General features: G+C 38.7%; 1 protein-coding gene across 2 annotated transcripts in view; it reads left to right on the top strand.

Annotated features, from left to right (window-relative positions):
• CPE (carboxypeptidase E) overlaps positions 1–19,784 on the top strand; it is a 127,182-nt gene that overhangs the window by 99,514 nt on the left and 7,884 nt on the right. For both annotated transcript variants that reach the window (XM_064273594.1, XM_064273595.1), the window contains exons 3-6: positions 884–1,051; positions 10,806–10,927; positions 12,133–12,311; positions 15,383–15,522. In XM_064273594.1, coding sequence (XP_064129664.1) covers positions 884–1,051; positions 10,806–10,927; positions 12,133–12,311; positions 15,383–15,522 — 609 coding nt within the window. The remainder of the gene's footprint in view (positions 1–883; positions 1,052–10,805; positions 10,928–12,132; positions 12,312–15,382; positions 15,523–19,784) is intronic.

Raw genomic sequence — 19,784 nt, 5'->3', positions numbered from 1 at the left:
CCCAGAAAGTGTATTTCTGTCAATAGGTATACATTGATACAATTTCTAATGTTATGAGAAATTCTAGTAATGTATAGAATTAAAGTATTTAATATTTTATGGATGAAAAATAGGTTATCCTTCTCATTATCTGCTTTATGGATTTTATCCTCATGGCCTAAGATATCTGAGCTTCCATGATTTCAAAATATGGGAATTATCCCTATATCATGATTTGGTATAATTTAGTACCCCCCCCCCCCAAAAAAACCATGAAAATCTAACAGAATATCTTGGAAATTCATTCATTTTCTAAGTTGTACCATTAGAAAAATGAAAGGTTTAAACAGAACAGAAATTCCTCAAATCATAAAGCCCTAGAACTTTTGATCTAGAGTTCATTTTTTTCGCAAAGACTGGAAGAGGGAGCTATGTTAACGATGTATAGATAACTCATGTTAAACTTACTTTTAGTTTCTGAATTTAATTAGCAATTTATCCTTTTCAATATTTCTTTTAAAATATGTTGCTGTGATTTACAGAGGCAATTAGTATTTTACTTAAACCTAATTGTTGAGTAGCATGCTTTGAAATAGGTTATCTGTTATAGGCTGATCTATATTGATTTTTTTTTCAATTTGATGATAAATATCTTTTAAACATTGGTATTATGATTAATTTTTAAAATATTATTCATTAAAAGCTCTCAAAATACCCATAGCAAGTAACTTAAGTCTGATACCTTCATGTTTATATTAGTAAAATAGTGAAAATGCCATTATGAGAGGATATCACTGAAATGAATAATCTTAATAAATTATTTTCAAAATCATTGATGGAGACCCTAAATAGATGGTGACAGTAATAATGAATAACCGATGGTTTTTCTCTTTGACTTTTTTAGCCTGGTGACCTCAAAGACTGGTTTGTGGGTCGGAGCAATGCCCAGGGAATAGACCTGAACCGGAATTTTCCTGACCTGGATAGAATAGTTTATGTTAATGAGAAAGAAGGTGGCCCAAATAATCATCTGTTGAAAAACCTGAAGAAAATTGTGGATCAAAACACAAAGGTAGAGAATATATATAGTTTTCTTGGGTTCTGTCCTCTAGCCGAAGGAAATATGTTCTAATATCTTTATCATAATGAAGGACGTAGGAGTAATGTCAAAGCTTGGATGGGATAGTTAACTATGGCTGTGAAAGTCAAAACTGGAAGGATGGGAGCCCTGAAATTAGTTCTGTCCCCTAGAATTGGGCAGGGGGCTGGGGGTTTGAAAGTAGAATCAATGGTGAGGGGCAACAAAGGGGAGAACCCAGCTGTGGGTGTCTTAGAAAGTCACCAGGGGCCTTCCAGAGGCCCTTTATCAACTCTTACCTGATAAATTCTTCCTGCAGCATTTCACACTTTTCCCGAGCTTTCTCCTCTTTTACTTTGTACAACACAACCTTCTCCTAGTTCTTCTCTTGCTTTTCTAATTACTACTCAGTTTCTTTCCCTGCTTCTTCTGCCTTGGATTAAATGGTGGCCTTCCTCATGGTCCCATGTGAAAACTTGTCCTCTCTCCCTAGGTTTCCATCCTTTCCCACGCCTTGCATGCTATTATATTTTACCAAGTCTTCCAAACTCTGTAACTCTAGACCTTCCTTGGACCTCTAGTTCTCTAATTTGCTAACTCCCTTTATTTGGTGGCATCTGGATCCTTAAGCTCAGCAAGTCCAAAAACAAACATTTTTCCTCAGAAATCATTATTCTTTCATTTATCTGATCATCAAACCTTGAAGTATCAGAATTTACCTTATTTTTCCAACTCTGTCATGACTCTCCTGCAATTAGTTATCAAATTTCAGTGCCTTGACCTCCTTGAATCCTCTTCGGTCTTCTCCTCCTCTACAAACTCATTCTACTGCGTTAGTTCAGGCCCCGATGTCTCTTGCTCTGACTAGTGCTGTGGCCTCCTCTTACTGTTTTGTGTCCAGCCTCTCCCAACTCCATTCGGTCTTCTAGGATTCCTCCAGAGTGATCTTCTTAAAACATGAATTATTGATCTTCTGCTTTAAAATCTTGCCTGCTCTCCACAGACTAGGGGATAAAATAAAAAACTCAGTATGACAGAACAGTATGATGGTTAAGACTGGAGACTCTCATTTGGAAACTTCTCTGTGCTTCAGCTTCTTTATCTGAAAAAAATGGAGGTGATAATAGTGCCTACTTCATAAAGTAGTTATAAGGATCGAACGAGTTAATACAAACTGAAGCATTTGAAGACAAGACCTAGAACTACCATTATCATTTCACCATAATTTCTCAGTACTCCTCAGGGCTGGATGGATGTATTTATGTGCCCACTAAATATTTGATGTCACTTAAAAACCAATTTTGCTTGAATGTTATTTTCAATATCTACTTGGGAAAGAGAGGGAGGTTCAACCCATAATGGAAGAAGGGTGGAGAAGAACTGCTATTGGCAACTCTCAGCCCCTTTTCTATTATGTCAGGCAATTCAGCCCTGATTTACCAACTATTCCTAGTACCTTTCCTGAGAGCCTGGCAATTACAATTTCTCCATTTTATTACAATTCTAGGGCCATCTAAGTGCCCCTTGCACCTGGCAGATGCTGGCTGACCCACTCCTTCATCTGGCTCTGATACCCCATATACTCCAGTCACACCAACTCCTTTTGCTCCCAAGCATACCGTTTTATAATATTTTTTTGTCTTTGTATGTGTTCCAATTGTCTAGAAGACTATTCCGTTTCCTTCAGTTTGTAGAATTCTTTCTTATACTACTTGGTTTCAACCTCACCACCTCTGTGAAATCTTCCTCAGCTCCTACAGACAGAGGCAGTGAAACCTTTCTTTATAAATACTTCCAGGATGGTGCTTATTGCTATATATATTATAATTACTTGCTTATGTAGCTGTTTTTCCTTTTAAATCTAGATTTCGATTCTTTGATTGCAGCAGTTATAATGCATATTTGAGTCTGGCATATAGTAGACTGGAGGCCTATTATGAATGAATGCAACCCAGCTAAGCAAGCAGATTACAGTATCTGAGCAACGTAGCCATTGAAAGTCAACTCCTGGAGTTCCAGACATGTGTTTTGGGACATGGAGTAGAAGGGCCAGGAGAGGGAATCCAAGATTGTTGGTCTAAAATCCTTAAAACTCTCCTGCCTATATTTAGGGTTAATTCTAGAAACATGGGGTGATGGTTAAGGTTGTGTGTCAACTTAGCAGGGCCATGATTTTCTGAGGTTTCGTAGTTATGTAATGATGTAGTTTGGCAGTTACGTAATCATCCTCCAAGATGTGATCTGATGTGATCAGCCAGTTAGTTGTAGGGGGAGTGTCCTCAGGGGTGAGGCCTGTATGCAGTATATCCACATATGTATGAAGTATATTCGTGGACATTCTGGCAAAGCTCGCATGCTTGCTCTGGACTCAGCTCATTATCATCTGAACTCTGGTTCTTGGAACTTGAGCCAGCAGCCTGCCCATCATGGATTCGTCGGTCTCCACAGCCTGTGAGCCAGCAGCCTGCTGTTTTACCTTGGATCAAAGCACTCACTTCACAACAAATAAGTACAGCAGTAGGCCCATGCTCATGGAATTCACTCGTCTTACCATGTTCTCCATCATCCTGAAGCACCTGGCTTGATAGAAGAACGATGGAATGGCCTAAAAATACAACTATAGCACCAGCTTGGTGGCAACAATGTACAGGGTTGGGGCAATGTTTTCCAAGCCTGTTGCCATCGAGTTGATTAGGCTGTATGTGCTCTAAACCAGCATCCAATATATGGTACTGTTTTCACCATAGCCATTTTTATGGTTCCAGGAATCAAGGGGTGGAAATGGGAGTGGCATCACTCACTATTATCCCTAGTGATCCACTCGCAAGTTTTTTGCTTTCTGTCCACATGACCGTATGCTCTACGGGTCTAGGGGTCTTAGTTCCAAAGGGAGGAATGTTCCCACCTGGAGACTGATTCCGTTGAACTAGTAGTTAAGAATGCTGCCTGGCCAATTTGGGCTCCTTATGCCTCTGGGTCAACAGACAAAGAAGGGAGTTAGCATACTAGCTGGTGTGATTGATCCTGACTAATAAGGGGAAATTGGATTGGTGTTGCATCATGGTGGTAAAGAAAAGTACGTCTGGACTACAGGACATCCCTCAGGGCATCTCTTAGTATTACCGTACCCTGTGATTAAAGCCAATGGAAAACTACAGCAATCCAATTTCAACATGACCACTAATGGCCCAGACCCTTTAGGAATGAAGCTTTGGATCACCCTACCAGGCAAAGAACCACAACCAGCTGAGGGACTTGCCGAGGATAAAGGGAGTACAGGATGGGTGGTGGAAATACCAGTAGTGACCAAGTGCCCAGTTGCAGAAATGAGGACTGTAATTGTTTTGAGTATTTCTTCCTTGTATGAGTGCAGCAAATATTTTTGTTTTCTTCACTTTTTTTTTTTCACTTATAAAATATAAGATGTAAACAGGGCTTGTGCCCTGTTTAACAAGTATGCTTTTTGCATAACCTTGATATTAGATGTTTTCATATTTCTGGTTTTGACAATGTTTATTTAAAAGATTCGTGTTCATGGTACTTTCCTTTAATAAGAGCTTCATTGAAAATCATCTCAATGCTACTATTTTTTCTGGGTAAAGGTAAATTGAAGAAAGAGTGAAAATAAAGTCTACTCCTTTTCCTGGTATATGTGCAAGATTTATACCAAATTGTCAGTAAACCTGTTTGCTAATCATGGGATGAAATTGATAATATCTGGTACATTTTTCTTTTTCCATCTTTGTCATTAATAGTGAGACAGTATTTAGACTTAGCCTGGTATGAGGCATATAGTAGGGGTTTTATTAATGTTATTAAGCATCTTCTCTCCCTCACTACCCCTTCTCAGCCTAATATCCCTTATAGTGGTTCTCAAATCTTAACATTTATTCTTCAGTTTTGTGTCCTAGGAATCATGGGTTAAAAATGCAGATTCCCATGGGTTCTGATTCAGGAGATCTGGGGTGTGGATGATGTGGGAGAGGATGGTAGAAAGGAACTTGCCTTTTTAACAAGCCCTCCAGATGCTGCGATATGTCCCTTGAGACACACTGCTCAAGACCGACGGCCTTCTTGCTCTTCTTAACCTCTTACGTCTGAATGAAAGCTCTGTTGGTCTCCCAGGTTCTTCATGTTAAGTCATTTCCCATCTGCTTTTTAACTTGTTCAGCCTGGTTGCCTTCACTCTTATCTGGTGTCTTAGTTGGGCTCTCTGGAGGATCAAAACTAGTTAGACATATGTAGAGAGAGAAAGAGAAAGAAAGATTTACTTTAAGGCAATGGCTCACACAATTCTGGGGCTGGCAAGTCCCAAATCTGTGGGTCAGGTGGTAGTCTGGAGACTTCTGCAGGTTTGCATCCCAGGATTCAGAGGTCGGGTGAAAGAGGGAGAGAGCTCTGCTAGAATATCCGTTTATATTATTATGGGGACATAACACAACCCCAAGGCAACTCCCTTTTCGAGTGATTCGTTGATCACATCAGATCACACCATGGAAGGTGATTACGTTACATCACGTTACATCACGTTACATCACAGAACAGCAACCAATCCAGCATCTGCCCAAACTACTGAGAATCAGATCCTAGCCAAATCGACACATAAAATTAACCATCACATGTGGGCTCAGTACAGGAGACTTGGTCTGGATTGCTTCAAAGCAGAGTATATTAAAATAAGTTAAAATAATTGTATTAAGTATATTCTTGTTTATAATGGCTAGAATTGTGAAGAAAACTAAATAAATACAGCTTTAAGATATTTTGAGAGCCAAAGTCATTTTACTGTAAAGCATAAAATTTGAACTATATTTATAGTCTTTAAATGGACTTTATTTAAAGATAGGTCACATTTGGCTGTAGATTGTACTGGGGCTAAATTATGGGGGCGTTCTAGAGGCTTCTCTAAGTATTATTTAAATATGTAACTACAGTACCCTGGCGTCTCAGCTTTTCGGAAGGGACTCGATGGCAGTGGCTTTGGTTTTTTTGGTTTAAAAAACTCTATTAATAGTCCAAGCAGCCCTGATGGTGAAGTGGTTAACAGCTTGGCTGCTAACCAAAAGGTCGGCAGTTTAAATCCACCAGCCGCTCCTTGGAAGCACTATGGGGGAGTTCTACTCTGTCTTATAGGGTCATTATGAGTTGCAGTCAACTCGATGGTAATGGGTTTATTAATAGTAACAGAAAAACTGAGTTAAGCTTATCAAATTGTGGAATTAACTTGCTTGCTTTTTTTTTTTTAACATACTGGTAGCACGTATATTAGCAGTAGTGTATATATGATATGAATGCTAATAATAGGCTAAACCTAATAGCCTTACCATCACCCTTCTGTCAGTTTGTCATACTGTGGTAGCTTGCATGTTGCTATAATACTGGAAGCTTGTCCCTATTGTTATTTGCTGTCAAGTCAATCCCAACTCATGGCAACCCCAACCAGCAGAACTGCTCCACAGGCAGTTTTCAAGGCACAAATTTCAAGGCTGTGACCTTTCAGAAGCAAATCACCAGGCCCGTCTTCCAAGGTGTCTCAGGTTGGGTTTGAACTGCCAACCTTTTAGTTTGTAGTCAAGGGCTTAACCATTTGCACTATGTTATTGGTATTTCAATTACAAGCAGGATCACCCATCGTGGACAGGTTTCAGTGGCTCCTCCAAACTAAGACAGCCTAGGAAGAAAGGCCTGGTAATCCACTTCCAAAAATTAGCTAATGAAAAGCCTATGGATCATAATAGAATATTATCACAGAATATAGTGTCGGAAGATGAGCCCCTTAGGTTGGAAGACACTCAAAATACACAGTCGCTAAAACAATGGACTCAAGCATACCAACAACTGTGAAGATGGCACAGGACTGGGCATCATTTTGTTCTGTTGTACATGGGGTCGCTATGAGTCAGAGCCGACTCGATGGCAACTAACAGCAACAATAACAACAAATAGCCTCACACAACTTTGTGAATTCAGGACTGATTAAAAAACCTGTTGCTGTCTAGTCTATTCCAACTCATAGTGACCCTATAGGATGGAGTAGAACATCCCCATCGGGTTTCCCAGGCTATGATGGAAGTAGACTGCTTCTTTATGGAAGCAGACGGCCACATCTTTCTCTTACAGAGTGGCTGGTGGATTTGAAGCCTTCACCTTTTGATTAACAGCTGACCATTTAACCACTGAGCCACCAGGGCTCCTTGAATGCAGGACAACATCCTTAAATTTATTTCAAAAAACATTTTCTTTAAAAAAATTATTATAAAATTAATATGTTAATACAAACAAAAAATAAAGCAAATGTGTATAAATAAAGAGAAAAGTAATCCACTATTTTATTGACCACCATTCACATTTTGGTATGTATCCTTCAAAACTATTTTTTTTAATGCATGTACCAACCTATAAATATATGAAAGCATACCATTTCGAGCACTTTCAGGTAATAAATAATATTACTTGAAATATTTTTATATAATGTCACTTTTAATAAATACCAGAGTACAGTCTGAATATAAACTCTTGGCATATTGTCTTAGTCTCCTTAGCTCCCACTCATACCACCTCTTCCCCCTCAGGGAGTGTCCTGCTGACTCCCCACAAACGAGCCATGTGTACTTCTCCTCCTTCCTTATTTTTGCCGATCTTGTTTCTTTTCTCCTCCTGTCCAAATACTACCTTATATTTTCCACAAGCCTTGGTGAAGTTCCATCTTCCTGAAGTCCTTAATGATTCCCAAGCCCACAGTGATTTCTGCCTCTTGTAGGTACAAAGACTGGGTTTGAGTAAATACAGGGAAAGAGGAAGATGTACAAGGAAGAAGAGGATTGAAAAGAAGTTATGCAGCAAAAAAAAAAAAAAAAAAAAAATTTGTTTTGGAAAGAATATTATAAAGAAGGTGTATTAAATGCTATCAAATAATGTTAACTCCTTTTCAGGAATTGTGCCTGATAAATCATTAATTCATTAAAAAAAAGTATAGGCATTGTAGATTTTTTTCATTAAATCTCTGATATTAGTTTTTTATTAGTTTTTTTCTAGGTTGATTTAAATTAAAAGTTAAACTGAATTGAATTTAAATTAATTTGAACTCTAGAAACATATCTAAGTATGTATAAGAATTTAGTATATGATAGGGCATATTTTAGATTATTACAAAAATGAGTTATTAAATAAATGAAATTAAGATAATTCTACCTCACAAGTATCAGCATAGATAAAAATATAGATTTATTACAACTTAAATATAAAATGTATGAAACTAGGAAAACAACATTTTAGTAAATATATAATTTTGGAATAAATTGTATGCCTTGCATAGAATTTGGCATACGGTGACCACTTAATGAACAGTTATTGAATGAATGAGTGAAATATAAAAATAAGGTCCTATTTCTAGGGATTTCCCTAAGAAAAGTATAGATCTGAACAAGGAGAAGCTACAAGATGTTTACAGGTCTTTTTTTTTTTTTTTTTTTTTTTAAATAATAAACAACCCCATTACCCAACAATTGAAAATTGGCTGGTGTTGGTATAGTGGTTCTGGAGTCAGACTAAATAAGCTTTAATCTAGGCTCTGCTACTTCAGGCTGAGTGACTTATGCTGTAACTTAATTGCTCTGTGTCTCAGTTTACTCATCTGTAAAATGGGGGGAAGTGCAGTCTCTGTCGCAAAGGGTGGATGTAAGAATTGAATGTATCACACAGAAAGTGTTCAGTAAGTATTAATAATTTATTTTATTATTAATGAGTAATAAGTATTAACAATTTATTTTATTAGTGTTCAAAGATGGTATATCCAGATATTAGATACTAGTCACCCATTAAAATAATGTTTTAGAAGGATATTAAATGGCGTGAAAAAGGGTTTACCTGTTGTCCAGAGGAAAAAAAGTGTCAGCATGGTATATAAAACCAAAAAAACCCGGTGCCATCGAGTCGATTCCAACTCATAGTGACCCACAGGACAGAGTAGAACTGCTCCATAGAGTTTCCAAGGAGCACCTGGTGGATTCGAACTGCTGACCCTTTGGTTAGCAGCTGTAGCACTTAACCAGGGTTTCCATGGTATATAAGCAATCACATTTTGAACATTATACAAATGCATTGGAAAAAGGCGAGAAAGAGATATATGAAAATTTTAGCAGTGGATATTTTTAGTTGGTAAAATTATGAGCAATTTTTATTTTCTTCTTTGTGCTTGTCTGTCTCCTATACATCTTCTACAATATACTTTCTTTTTGGTTGCAAGAATAAAATAAACCAACCAAAGACACAATAATAAAACGATATTCTAAATCACAGTTTTAAATAACTATGAGTAGCATAAGTAAAAAATAAGATAGTATTAATAGGTCAAAGCTGATGTACTAAAAATAACATGAGCTTTATGGTTTTATAGACTGGATTTAAATCTTGTGTGAACTTGGGTGTTTTTCCCTTACTTGCAGATTCCTCCTTGTAGGATAATTATCTCTGCATGTCTTAGTCACATAGTGCTGCTATAACAGAAATACCACAAGTGGATGGCTTCAACGAAGAGAAATTTATTGCCTCACAGTCTAGTAGGTTAAAGCCCAAATTCAGGCTGTCAGCTCCCAGGGACACACCCCAGGGAAACTCTTTTTACATTGGATCAGGGAGGTGAGCTGAGTAAGGGTGATCTTACAATCCAACTGTAATCCTTTTAACATAAAATTACAATCACAAAATGGATGACAACCACACAATACTGGGAAGCATGGCCTAACCAAGTTGACATACACATTTTTTGGGGGACATAATTTAATCCGTGACACTGCATATAGAATGGAGATGTAAAGCTCAATAAAATAGTGAATGGGAGAGCTATTCGTAAACCGAACAGAGATATACAAATACTAGATTTTATTATACCACCAAACCCCCACTGATATAGCTAGGCTTTCTGTCTCAAAGACAATTAAAGGATCAGATCTCCAGAAAAAGCTTTTTTAATCAAAGAGGTTCTTGGGAATTTGGGAGTCTTACTAGTTGCCATTAAAAACTCATCGTATAAAAGTATCAAGCTTTTGGCTCCAGATTAATTCTTTGGTATATTTTTTTTCTCCTTTGTTTTGCTTCCAAGATACGAGGGGCTGTGAATCATTCAAAAAACTTCACATGAATTCCTGAAAATTTTGCTTGTGTTTTAAATATAAGATGATCATCCCAAAATAATCTGATATTTTATAAACAGCTCTGAAAGAAACCCAATCTAATATTCTTTTATAGGGACAATGCTGGAAGTTGTTGAACTGGAGAAATAGTAAGCAGATAGAGGGGAAAAATCTGCTACCTGTGTCTAGAACGGCGTTGAACCATCATACAGGCAAAATCCTGTTCTGTGGTTTAACTATTTTCTCCTCCTCTTCTCTTTACCTATTATCATCAAAACCTGTGAGCCACTACAGATGAGCGACGTCCTCACATTTGTACATGATTTGTGTGCTGGTTTCCAAGTCATAAGGAGAGAAAAACTGGCCCCCCGCAAAAGTATAACTTTTAAGGGATTTAAAAGCTATTTTTCATTATTAACTATGAGAAAGACAAGGGGAATGCAGCTTTATAGGAACCCTTTTGTTTTCTATGAAAACAGCCACAAAGTGGTTGTTGAAATCTAATCAGCTTTCAGTTTTTTTTTTTAATCTTTCCTATGTCTTCTCTGTCTATGAAGTGACCACACCAATGATTGTAAAGCATATATACTCCTTTTAATCTCTCATCTTTAATACAGCTGGCTCCTGAGACCAAGGCTGTCATCCACTGGATTATGGATATTCCTTTTGTGCTCTCCGCTAATCTCCACGGAGGAGACCTGGTGGCCAATTATCCATACGATGAGACCCGGAGTGGTAGGTGTTCTTCCTGCTCCTCTAACTGGCTCTAGTTTACAGTTGTTATACAAGGGCTTGGAGAATCATTTCTGACTTCTTTTTGAAAGGAACCTGGTCACTGAGAGATATTGCCTGTAGAAACATATGTATTTCACAGAAACATCTCCTACGCCTTTCATGTGGTGTTAGAGTGTCTATTTGGCAGAGAAGGACGGTAACATTTTTCAGATATTTAGTTGAAAGAGAAGCATGATCCTGACAGATATTTAGACAAGAGAAAGAGCAAAAAGAGGCCGTGAACATGGACCATTCCTGGACCGGGGTAAGCGGACAGATGACAGAAGTTACGGAAGCTGATCTGGGCCCACTTGGATCTCTACATGTGTGTGTCATACTCTGCCACTTCTGCAGAGGGAAACGTTTCTGGGGGCCTCGTAGAAGGGAAACAGTGCTGGGCTTTCTCTAATTTTAATTAAGGTCAGGTGAAGCAAATTTTAGCCAGATGGGTTTTTTCAACTTAATTTTTTTGCTCCAAGAAACTGCCTCCTTTGGATCCATTCTCAGGGATCTTTGAAGAGTCAGCACTTTGTAAACACAAGGATGATCATTTTAGATTTTATGGCAAACTTTGATTTTTGAAGAAAGTCTTTGGTGAAACAATAGTTAAATAAATTTAGAGATTTCTTTTTTTTTTAATTTAGATTTTTAGTGGTTTTTCAGTAGCTGGGAAACTTGTAGTCCTGGCATATTCTATAATATATGGATAAGGGTGCCTTGTATTAAAATATATATGATTTATTTCCATAACACCAATTGGGGCTTCTAAAAAAATTCTCGAATCAGATACTGACAAGTATGAGAGCAGTTCATAGTGGCTATGGGGTTGGTACAAGTGTATCTTCTTAATTAGAAGGTTAACAGTGGGAAACTCCTTGCTGTCTCTCCAGCTCCATCGTACCACAGCTTATAACCTCTTCTTGTCAATCTTTAAATTCACAGATGGAATGTGTATTCTACCTTATTTTCACTTCCATTAGAAATGGCAGTTATTTCACCTAAAAACTAAATGAAGTTGTTGGGTACTTAAACCTTCACCCCTGTCCCACAGAGATGCAACTAAAAAATATGTAAGCAAGAGCTCAAAACTGAATCCTGATTCAGAAAACACGCAGTGCTGCTTGGTCTGAGTCAATTTCTTTTCTCTTGGTGGGTTTATTTTCTAGGTAGTGCTCACGAATACAGCTCCTGCCCAGATGATGCTATTTTCCGAAGCTTGGCTCGAGCATACTCCTCTTTTAACCCAGCGATGTCTGACCCCAATCGTCCTCCATGCCGCAAGAGTGATGATGACAGCAGCTTTGTAGATGGGACGACCAATGGTGGTGCTTGGTACAGTGTACCTGGCGGTGAGTGTCCATTTCTCTCTCTGATAGTGTAGTAGTGCTGTAAAATTACCATTTAGATCTAGAGAGTAACTTACATTTAGGGAATCTTTAATCCTCTTAAATCGTTAAGAAATAGATTGAACCTATAGTTCATCCATTAGTTTTCTACCTGAGTGATTACCACACATAGTTTTATTTTTATTGCGGATTTTTTAATCAATGCTAACTAAAGAGATATAGGGAGAGAACTGAAGACACTCATTGAGAAACAAAAATAAAAACAAAAACAAAAAACCCATTGCCATTGAGTTGATTCTGACTCATAGAGGCCCTATAGGTCAGAGTAGAACTACTCCATAGGGTTTCCAAGGAGCAGGTTCGTGGATTTGAACTGCCCACCTTTTGGGTAGCAGCTGTAGCATGCTGTAGTTCTTAACCACTGTGCTACTGGGGTCCCCACTGGGTAGATAGAAATTGAATATTAGTAACTGTCCTGGGTTTCAGATTCTGGCTTTAGGGAATAAAACTAAGCCTCTTTATTGTATGTTAGCCATGCTTTTACTACCAGACAATGTACATTTTAGAAGACATGCTTTGGCCTTTGGCATATTCTGGTTGATATACCTTTTTTAAAATAGTGGGATAATAGGGACTATTTGAAGTAGAATTTTTAGTTTATATTCACTTAATAGACAGTATTAGATCGAGAAGCTCCTCACCATTTCTGGAGTCTGAAAAAGGAGAAAGCCATATAAGCAGGATGGCAGCTGAAGGAAGCACCATCCTAGACACCCTTGGCCGCTCTCTTGGCTTCCTCTGCCCCATCATGGACTTTACAGAGCTCTTAGGCCACTAGTAGTTGTGGAGTAATACTGCCTTCTGCCAGGGTGGAAGAATGAAATGTAGACATAGTGAAATGTTTTTGTTTTTTTATTTTCTCTTTGCTGAAGGACAATTTTTTTTTTTTTTTTTTTAAATAGCCCATCTGGAAATGAAATAGGGAGTTAGAGCAATGGCTGCACTAGCTAATTAAGAGTTTTGGTTTGTTTAATATGCTGAATTATGAGCTGAGAAAAATAGTCTTCCTGACACATGTCTCTTTCTCTGTCAATTTTGATTTTTTCATTTGGCTAGATCAGATTTAGTACTTTTTTTCTCCCCCTATAGCTTGAGAGAGGAGCCCTGGTGGCTCAGTGGTTAAGCACTGGGCTACCAACTGAAAGGTCAGCCATTGGAACCCACCAGCCACGCTGCAGGAGAAAGACGTGGCAGTCTGCTTCTGTGAAGATTACAGCCTTGGAAACCGTACGGGGCAGTTCTACTCTGTCCTACGGGGTCGCTGTGAGTCAAAATCAACTCAACAGCAATGGGTTTGATTTATATAGCTTGAGAAATAAGGTCTAGGTGTCAAATTTAGGATTTAAACTATGCCAAAAAAATTACGTAGGGTGAAATTTCGTACTTTATATAAAAACTTTAGTGATTTTTTTTGACTAATCTTTCGTGCACAAAGATTGTCTCCAGAGTATCAAGTAACTTATATCAGTAAAATAATAATAATAACACTATTCATCTTAGTCAATGATTATATCCCACGATAATCAAACAAAGCAAGCTTTGAGTGTCTTTAGCTATTTAGGAAATGAGTAAAATTATTGTCTTAGGTTGCATTTCCTGGACGCAGAACCTGAGACAAAGACTTACTGAGGTAGTGCTCTTTAGGAAAAACCTTTAAGGAAGGGACGGAAACTGAGTAGATTAGAGTGTAGTGATGAATAAGGAAGTGGTCTCAGTTAAAGTCTAGCCTTGGCCTGAGCCCTTGGGTGGAGGGCCTAGTGCATAAATCACAGGCAGGAATGTCCCCCCTTGAGGCAAGGGGACCAGCCTTTGGCAGGGCCATATCAGTCAGTCTTTAACTGTAGGCTGCCTCAGAGAAGTTGGAGTTGGAGGGTGGAGGGTAACCTCCCAAGCTATCAACAATTTTCCATTAAAAGTGGATATCTTAAATTCTTGGCAGCCAACACAGCAATTGAGAAATGGCTCCATAAAACATTCTAGTGAAGGCAACAACAACATCCACTACTAATATGAATCAGATTCAAATAAAAATTGTTCTGGACGCAGAATCTTCTCTTTGGTGCAATTTAAAGTATTGCTAGCACCGCGCCTTGCACATAGTAGACACTCAGTAGTTTGTTGAATTAATACATGGTTAAGCGCTTGGCTGCTAATCGAAAGATCAGTGATTCTAACCCATGAGCTGCTCTGAGGGAGAAAGATGTGGCAGTCTGCTTCCGTAAGCATTTACACACTTGGAAGCCCTATGGGGGCAGTTCTACTCTGTCCTATAGAGTTGCTATGAGTTGGAATCAACTTGATGGCAATTTTTTTTTTTTAATGTATTAACAAACTCCCAACCTCTCAGAGATAAATTGTGGTATCGGTTGACCTTAAGGAACAAAATAGCACGTCAGGTCATCTCACATAACTCTCCAAGTTCTTCTGTGATAGCAGGATTGGCTTAAAGGAATATGCATCTCTTTAGTAGGTCAATAGGGATTGATTCTCTACCTCATTGTCTTCCTTGAATCCCATTCTAGCAACGTGGAACTTGGCTGATGGTTGCTTTAGGACATTACAGCAGCAATGCATTAAGTTAAATGATTGCTTAAGAACCTGAGAGAGTTTGAGATTTTATGGTAATAACAATCTCCCAAGCATGTTGTTGAATACCTATGGTAGGTGATTCCCACCAACCAAAATCAGTTACTCCTGAATTGATTCATGACCCCATGCTTGTCAGAGTAGAACTGTGATCCACAGGGTTTTCAGTGGGTGATTTTTCAGAAGTAGAACACAAGGCCTTTCTTTCTTTTGCCTCCGGGTGGATTCGAACTTCCAATCTTTTGGTTAGCAGCTGATCATGTTAACCACTAACATTACCCAGGGACTCTTGTGGTTTCCCACAGGCTTCCCAAAATGTACTTGGTTGGTTTTTGCTCGTTCACTTGGTGTTCAGTTCAGTAGAATGGGCCATGTAGAGTTTTAGTCACCACGTGCGCATTTTGATTTTCCCTTTGGTGCTTTGGCAGGAATGCAAGACTTCAATTACCTCAGCAGCAACTGTTTTGAGATCACTGTGGAACTTAGCTGTGAAAAGTTCCCACCTGAAGAGACTCTGAAGAGCTACTGGGAGGACAACAAAAATGCCCTCATTAGCTACCTGGAGCAGGTAAACACAGTCTCCAGCAGAAAATGGGAGATTTAAGAGCATTTAAATCTGGTGTACGATGGTCTGCAGAGAGGAGTCTAGTCCAGGTGGATCCATCTGACACCGTGTGAGAATGTCACATTTGGAAAACAGATGTTAGCAGTGGTTCAGTTAGGTTTTCATTTGTCATAGGTGTTGTGGTTCACAAAGATTCACTGAGAACTGATTAAGTTGGAGGAGTTGTGAGGAAATGGGGTGGAATCTTGTTTTTATTCATCTTGTTCTAAGCAAAGACCACCCTGGGCCTATTAGGCATCACAGGACCAGAACTAGGGTGAGATAAGTGAGGCATTTATTCTCGGGTGCTGGTCCTGCACCTGCATGGAGGGCTTCAGACTGGTTCATTCTGGTTTGACCCCCTGCTGATAATTTGCATTTCTACCCCAGATATACTGAATCAGAATCTACAGTTTAACATGATCCCAGAGTGATTCTTATGTATAAATCTCTCAGATTCTTATGTATACATAAGAATCTCCCGGGGATCTTGTTAAACTGTAGATTCTGATTAAGTACATCTGGGTGAAAATTAAAATTCTCAGCAGGCAGTTGAACTGAAGTGAAGCAGTTTGAAGTCCTGCCTACACAATCCTGAGAGTGAATGCCTCCTTAATTTTTGTGCCTTTGATGCCTCACTTGTCTCACCCTAGCCTCAGCTGAATCCCAGGTAATAATAATGATAAACCAAAAAAAACTCCATTGCCATTGAGTTGATTCTGATCATAGGGCTTCTAAGGAGCTCCTCGTGGATTCAAACTGTCAATCTTTTGGTTAACAGCTGTAGCTCTTAACCACTACACCACCAGGGTTTGATAGTTACATTTAAAAGCAACAACAAAGTCCATTGCCATTGAGTGGATTCCAACTTATGGTGACTGTATGTGTTACAGAGTAGGACTGTTCCACAGGGTTTTCTTGGCTGTAATCTTTATGGAAGCAGATTTCAAGGCCTTTCTTCCACGGAACCACTGGGTGGGTTTGAACCACCAATCTTTCTGTTAGTAGTCCAGTGCAAAGTGTTTGCTCCACTTACTGTGCACTTATTATTTTCCTAGGGACTTTCCAGAGGAAGTAAGATGGGGTTACTTAAATGGTTAAGTAACCAATGGTGTTCTCAAATGGTTAAACCCTTGACTACCAGTTGAAGTTTGGTGGTTTAAACCCACCCAGAGGTGCCTTGGAAGACAAGCCTGGCGATCTGCTTCCGAAAGGTCACAGCCTTGAAAACCCTGTGAAGCACATGCAGGGTCGCCATGAGTTGCAGTTGACTTAACGGCAACTAACAACAACAACAACCAGTTAGATATCAAAGAATGCCTTCTTAATACAATGATTTTAATTTTATTTCAATTTTTTTAAACAAAAATTTATTGAGCTATTTCCATGCATCAAGCACCATGAAAGGCACTGGGGCTACTGACTGCCCTCAAGAAGACTCCATGTTAGTTGGGGTTCAGAAGCATGAATATCCAATCGTAAGGGAGGATGGTCAATGTTAATACAAGGGCTAACTACAAGGAGCAATTGTGGTACACAGAAGGGCCCCAACGCAGTTGTGGAAGTTCAGAAAAGTCTTCCTGGAGTTACACTATGAGATTTACTATAGTTGAGGCCATAAGGTCATCACTCTAATCAACAGTAAAAAAAACAAGTTCAGCTGTTGCTTACGTCTAATCTTAGTTTTTGAGAAAAAAATAAAAAACCCAAAGACAGTATAAAACAAAATATAACACAAATACATGCCATCAGGAAAGAAGAAAATGTTTGTCATATTTGTCCTGGCAAATGAATATGCACCCAGCGCATCTAATAGTTACATTGATTTATATAGAAAGAAGGTAAAAGAAGAGGGACCAGGTCATTGGCCCTGTTTTATGCCACTTGGAATGGGAATTGGATTGGTCCACAGAACCGCATGACCCACCCTGATTATGGCATCAGTGTTGTGCAAGCCGTGTGGAAGCATCTACAGTGGTATTTATAACGAGCTTCTAACACTTGCCTTAAAGAACATTCCAATTTATGGAATGAAAGGTTGATGAAAGATTGACGAAGCCTGCCAGAAGTTCTGTGTTGTAATTGTTTTCTTGATCATGAAACAGCACAGCGCTGATTAGGAACTGAACACCTGGGCCTGAAAAACATGCGGACTAGTTTACAACTCATGGAAAATAGGTGATTAGGAGATCTAATTCCGTACTTTGTTGAGAGGAAATCTCTCACGGAGTTTTAAAAAGATGTTTGCTGGAAGTAGAATTGTAGTTAATGAGGGTAGATAGTTTGCTAAGGAGAAGAGCCTCCCACTCAGGATAGCTTCAGAAGAACAGTCAAGTGTTTCTTAAAGAATGTTTCATGGGCACCTGCATCAGAATCATCTAGAGTTCGTGATAAAAAAGCAGTCCCCTGCCCCACCACTGAATCACATTTCCTGCGGCGCAGGACTTAAGAATCTCCATTTTCAGCAAACTTCCTGAGTGACAGTTAACTCCATGAGGGCTTGAGCACTGCTGATAGAAACAGTCCTAGCAACAAGGGAGAATCTCTTTGATGCTTTTTTTTTTTTTTTTGCCAGGGTTGATTGAAATGTCTTGGAATCTGGGGAGAGATCATTACAGGAGGGAGAAGCGAAGTAAAACAGCTTCTCCAGTCACGAGCGAAATTCGAATGTCTATAATTTTGTTTGCAGATGTCATAAAGTGGCAGTGTTTTCCAATCTGCATACATATGGGATTGTTTGTCAGAACAGTTCTATTGAGATTTATTACTACAGTAAAAAAAAACCAAAAAATCTTTCAAACAGAGAAGTCGAGTTACAAAATTGACATAGAGGAGATAAATATTTACTTGTATTTTTTGCTAAACTGCGTACTGTAGTCTGTCTTAAGTTTGAGAAGCACAGAAGAGTAAAGTCATGAATATTAACTGGATGTATTTGTGCCTAATACAGGCAAATTGTATGTTTTTGTAGTGATTGACTTATTTTCCAATGATGGGGAAATTTTAAACTTCCATTTCTTTAAGATTTATCATATGAATTATATCAGGACTATATAGTGCCTGTAGATAAAGGACTTATGTATAAGTAAGTCCTATTTTTCAAGCCAAGATCTTTCTAAATTACTCTGAACAGTCCTCATGTTAAGAATTTTAAAATTTCTACTTTATCTCTGGCTTTCTACTCCAGGATACATGTGTGTATCCCTCCTCCTCCTCCTCTCTCTCTCTCTCTCCAAAATTACTCTGATCTGCAGCCTTTCTCTGACCATGTAAACTTTATTTGGGAAGTCAGCTTTTCATGTTTCCAGTGGCTAAATATCAGTATCTTTTAATTTTGGTTGGCTAATTCATAGATAAAATATTGGGAATAAGTCAAAGAGGAGCGAGGATGGAGAGACTTTGTCGCACATACTTTGGGCATGTCATCAGGAGGGACCAAAGCCAAAAAACCTACTGCCGTCGAGTCGATTCCGACTCATAGCAACCCTATAGGACAGGGCAAAACTGCCCCATAGAGTTTCCCCAAGGAGCGCCTGGCGGATTCAAACTGCCCACCTTTTGGTTAGCAGCGGTACCACTTAACCACTATGCCACCAGCGTTTCCATCAGGAGGGACCAGTCCCTGGAAAAGGACATCATACTTGGTAAAGCAGAAGGTCAGCAAAAAAGAGGAAGACCCCCCCAGTGAGATGAATTGACACAGTGGCTGCAACAATGGGCTCAAACACAGCAATGATTATGAGGGTGGCGCAGGGTTTCATTCTGCGGCACATAGGGCCTCTGTGAGTTGGACCAACTAGATGGCACGTAACAACAACAACAACAAAGATTTTAAGTGTATTTACTCTTTCTCCACTATACTAGTTGCCAATAAAATTATAATTAGTTATTATTGACAACATAAATACCTCTTTACTATTTGCAAACTGCCTTTAAAAAAAAAGAATTACGTGTTATTTTTATAGGGTTTTAGAGGTTTAGTTATTTTTTTAAACAAAAATAACAAATACAAGTGTTTTGGCTGGTAATCGGGGACATCTCTTTGTTAAAACATTATACCAGTGTAAAATATATTGTCTGATGATAAAGGGGAAATATTCAAATATCATCAGTAGCAAAAGAAAATCTATTTTCTGTGGTGGGGGGGAGCAACCCGAGCATTTGGGAATTTAGGGCATGTTTTGTTAAGCAAACTTAATGAATTGCCATTTGATATTCTGGAAGTA

The sequence above is a fragment of the Loxodonta africana genome, chromosome 21, assembly GCF_030014295.1.
Source record: "Loxodonta africana isolate mLoxAfr1 chromosome 21, mLoxAfr1.hap2, whole genome shotgun sequence".
NCBI classification, from domain to species: domain Eukaryota; kingdom Metazoa; phylum Chordata; class Mammalia; order Proboscidea; family Elephantidae; genus Loxodonta; species Loxodonta africana.
Note: the sequence above shows the minus strand (reverse complement) of the source record. Positions and strands in the feature narration are given on the sequence as shown.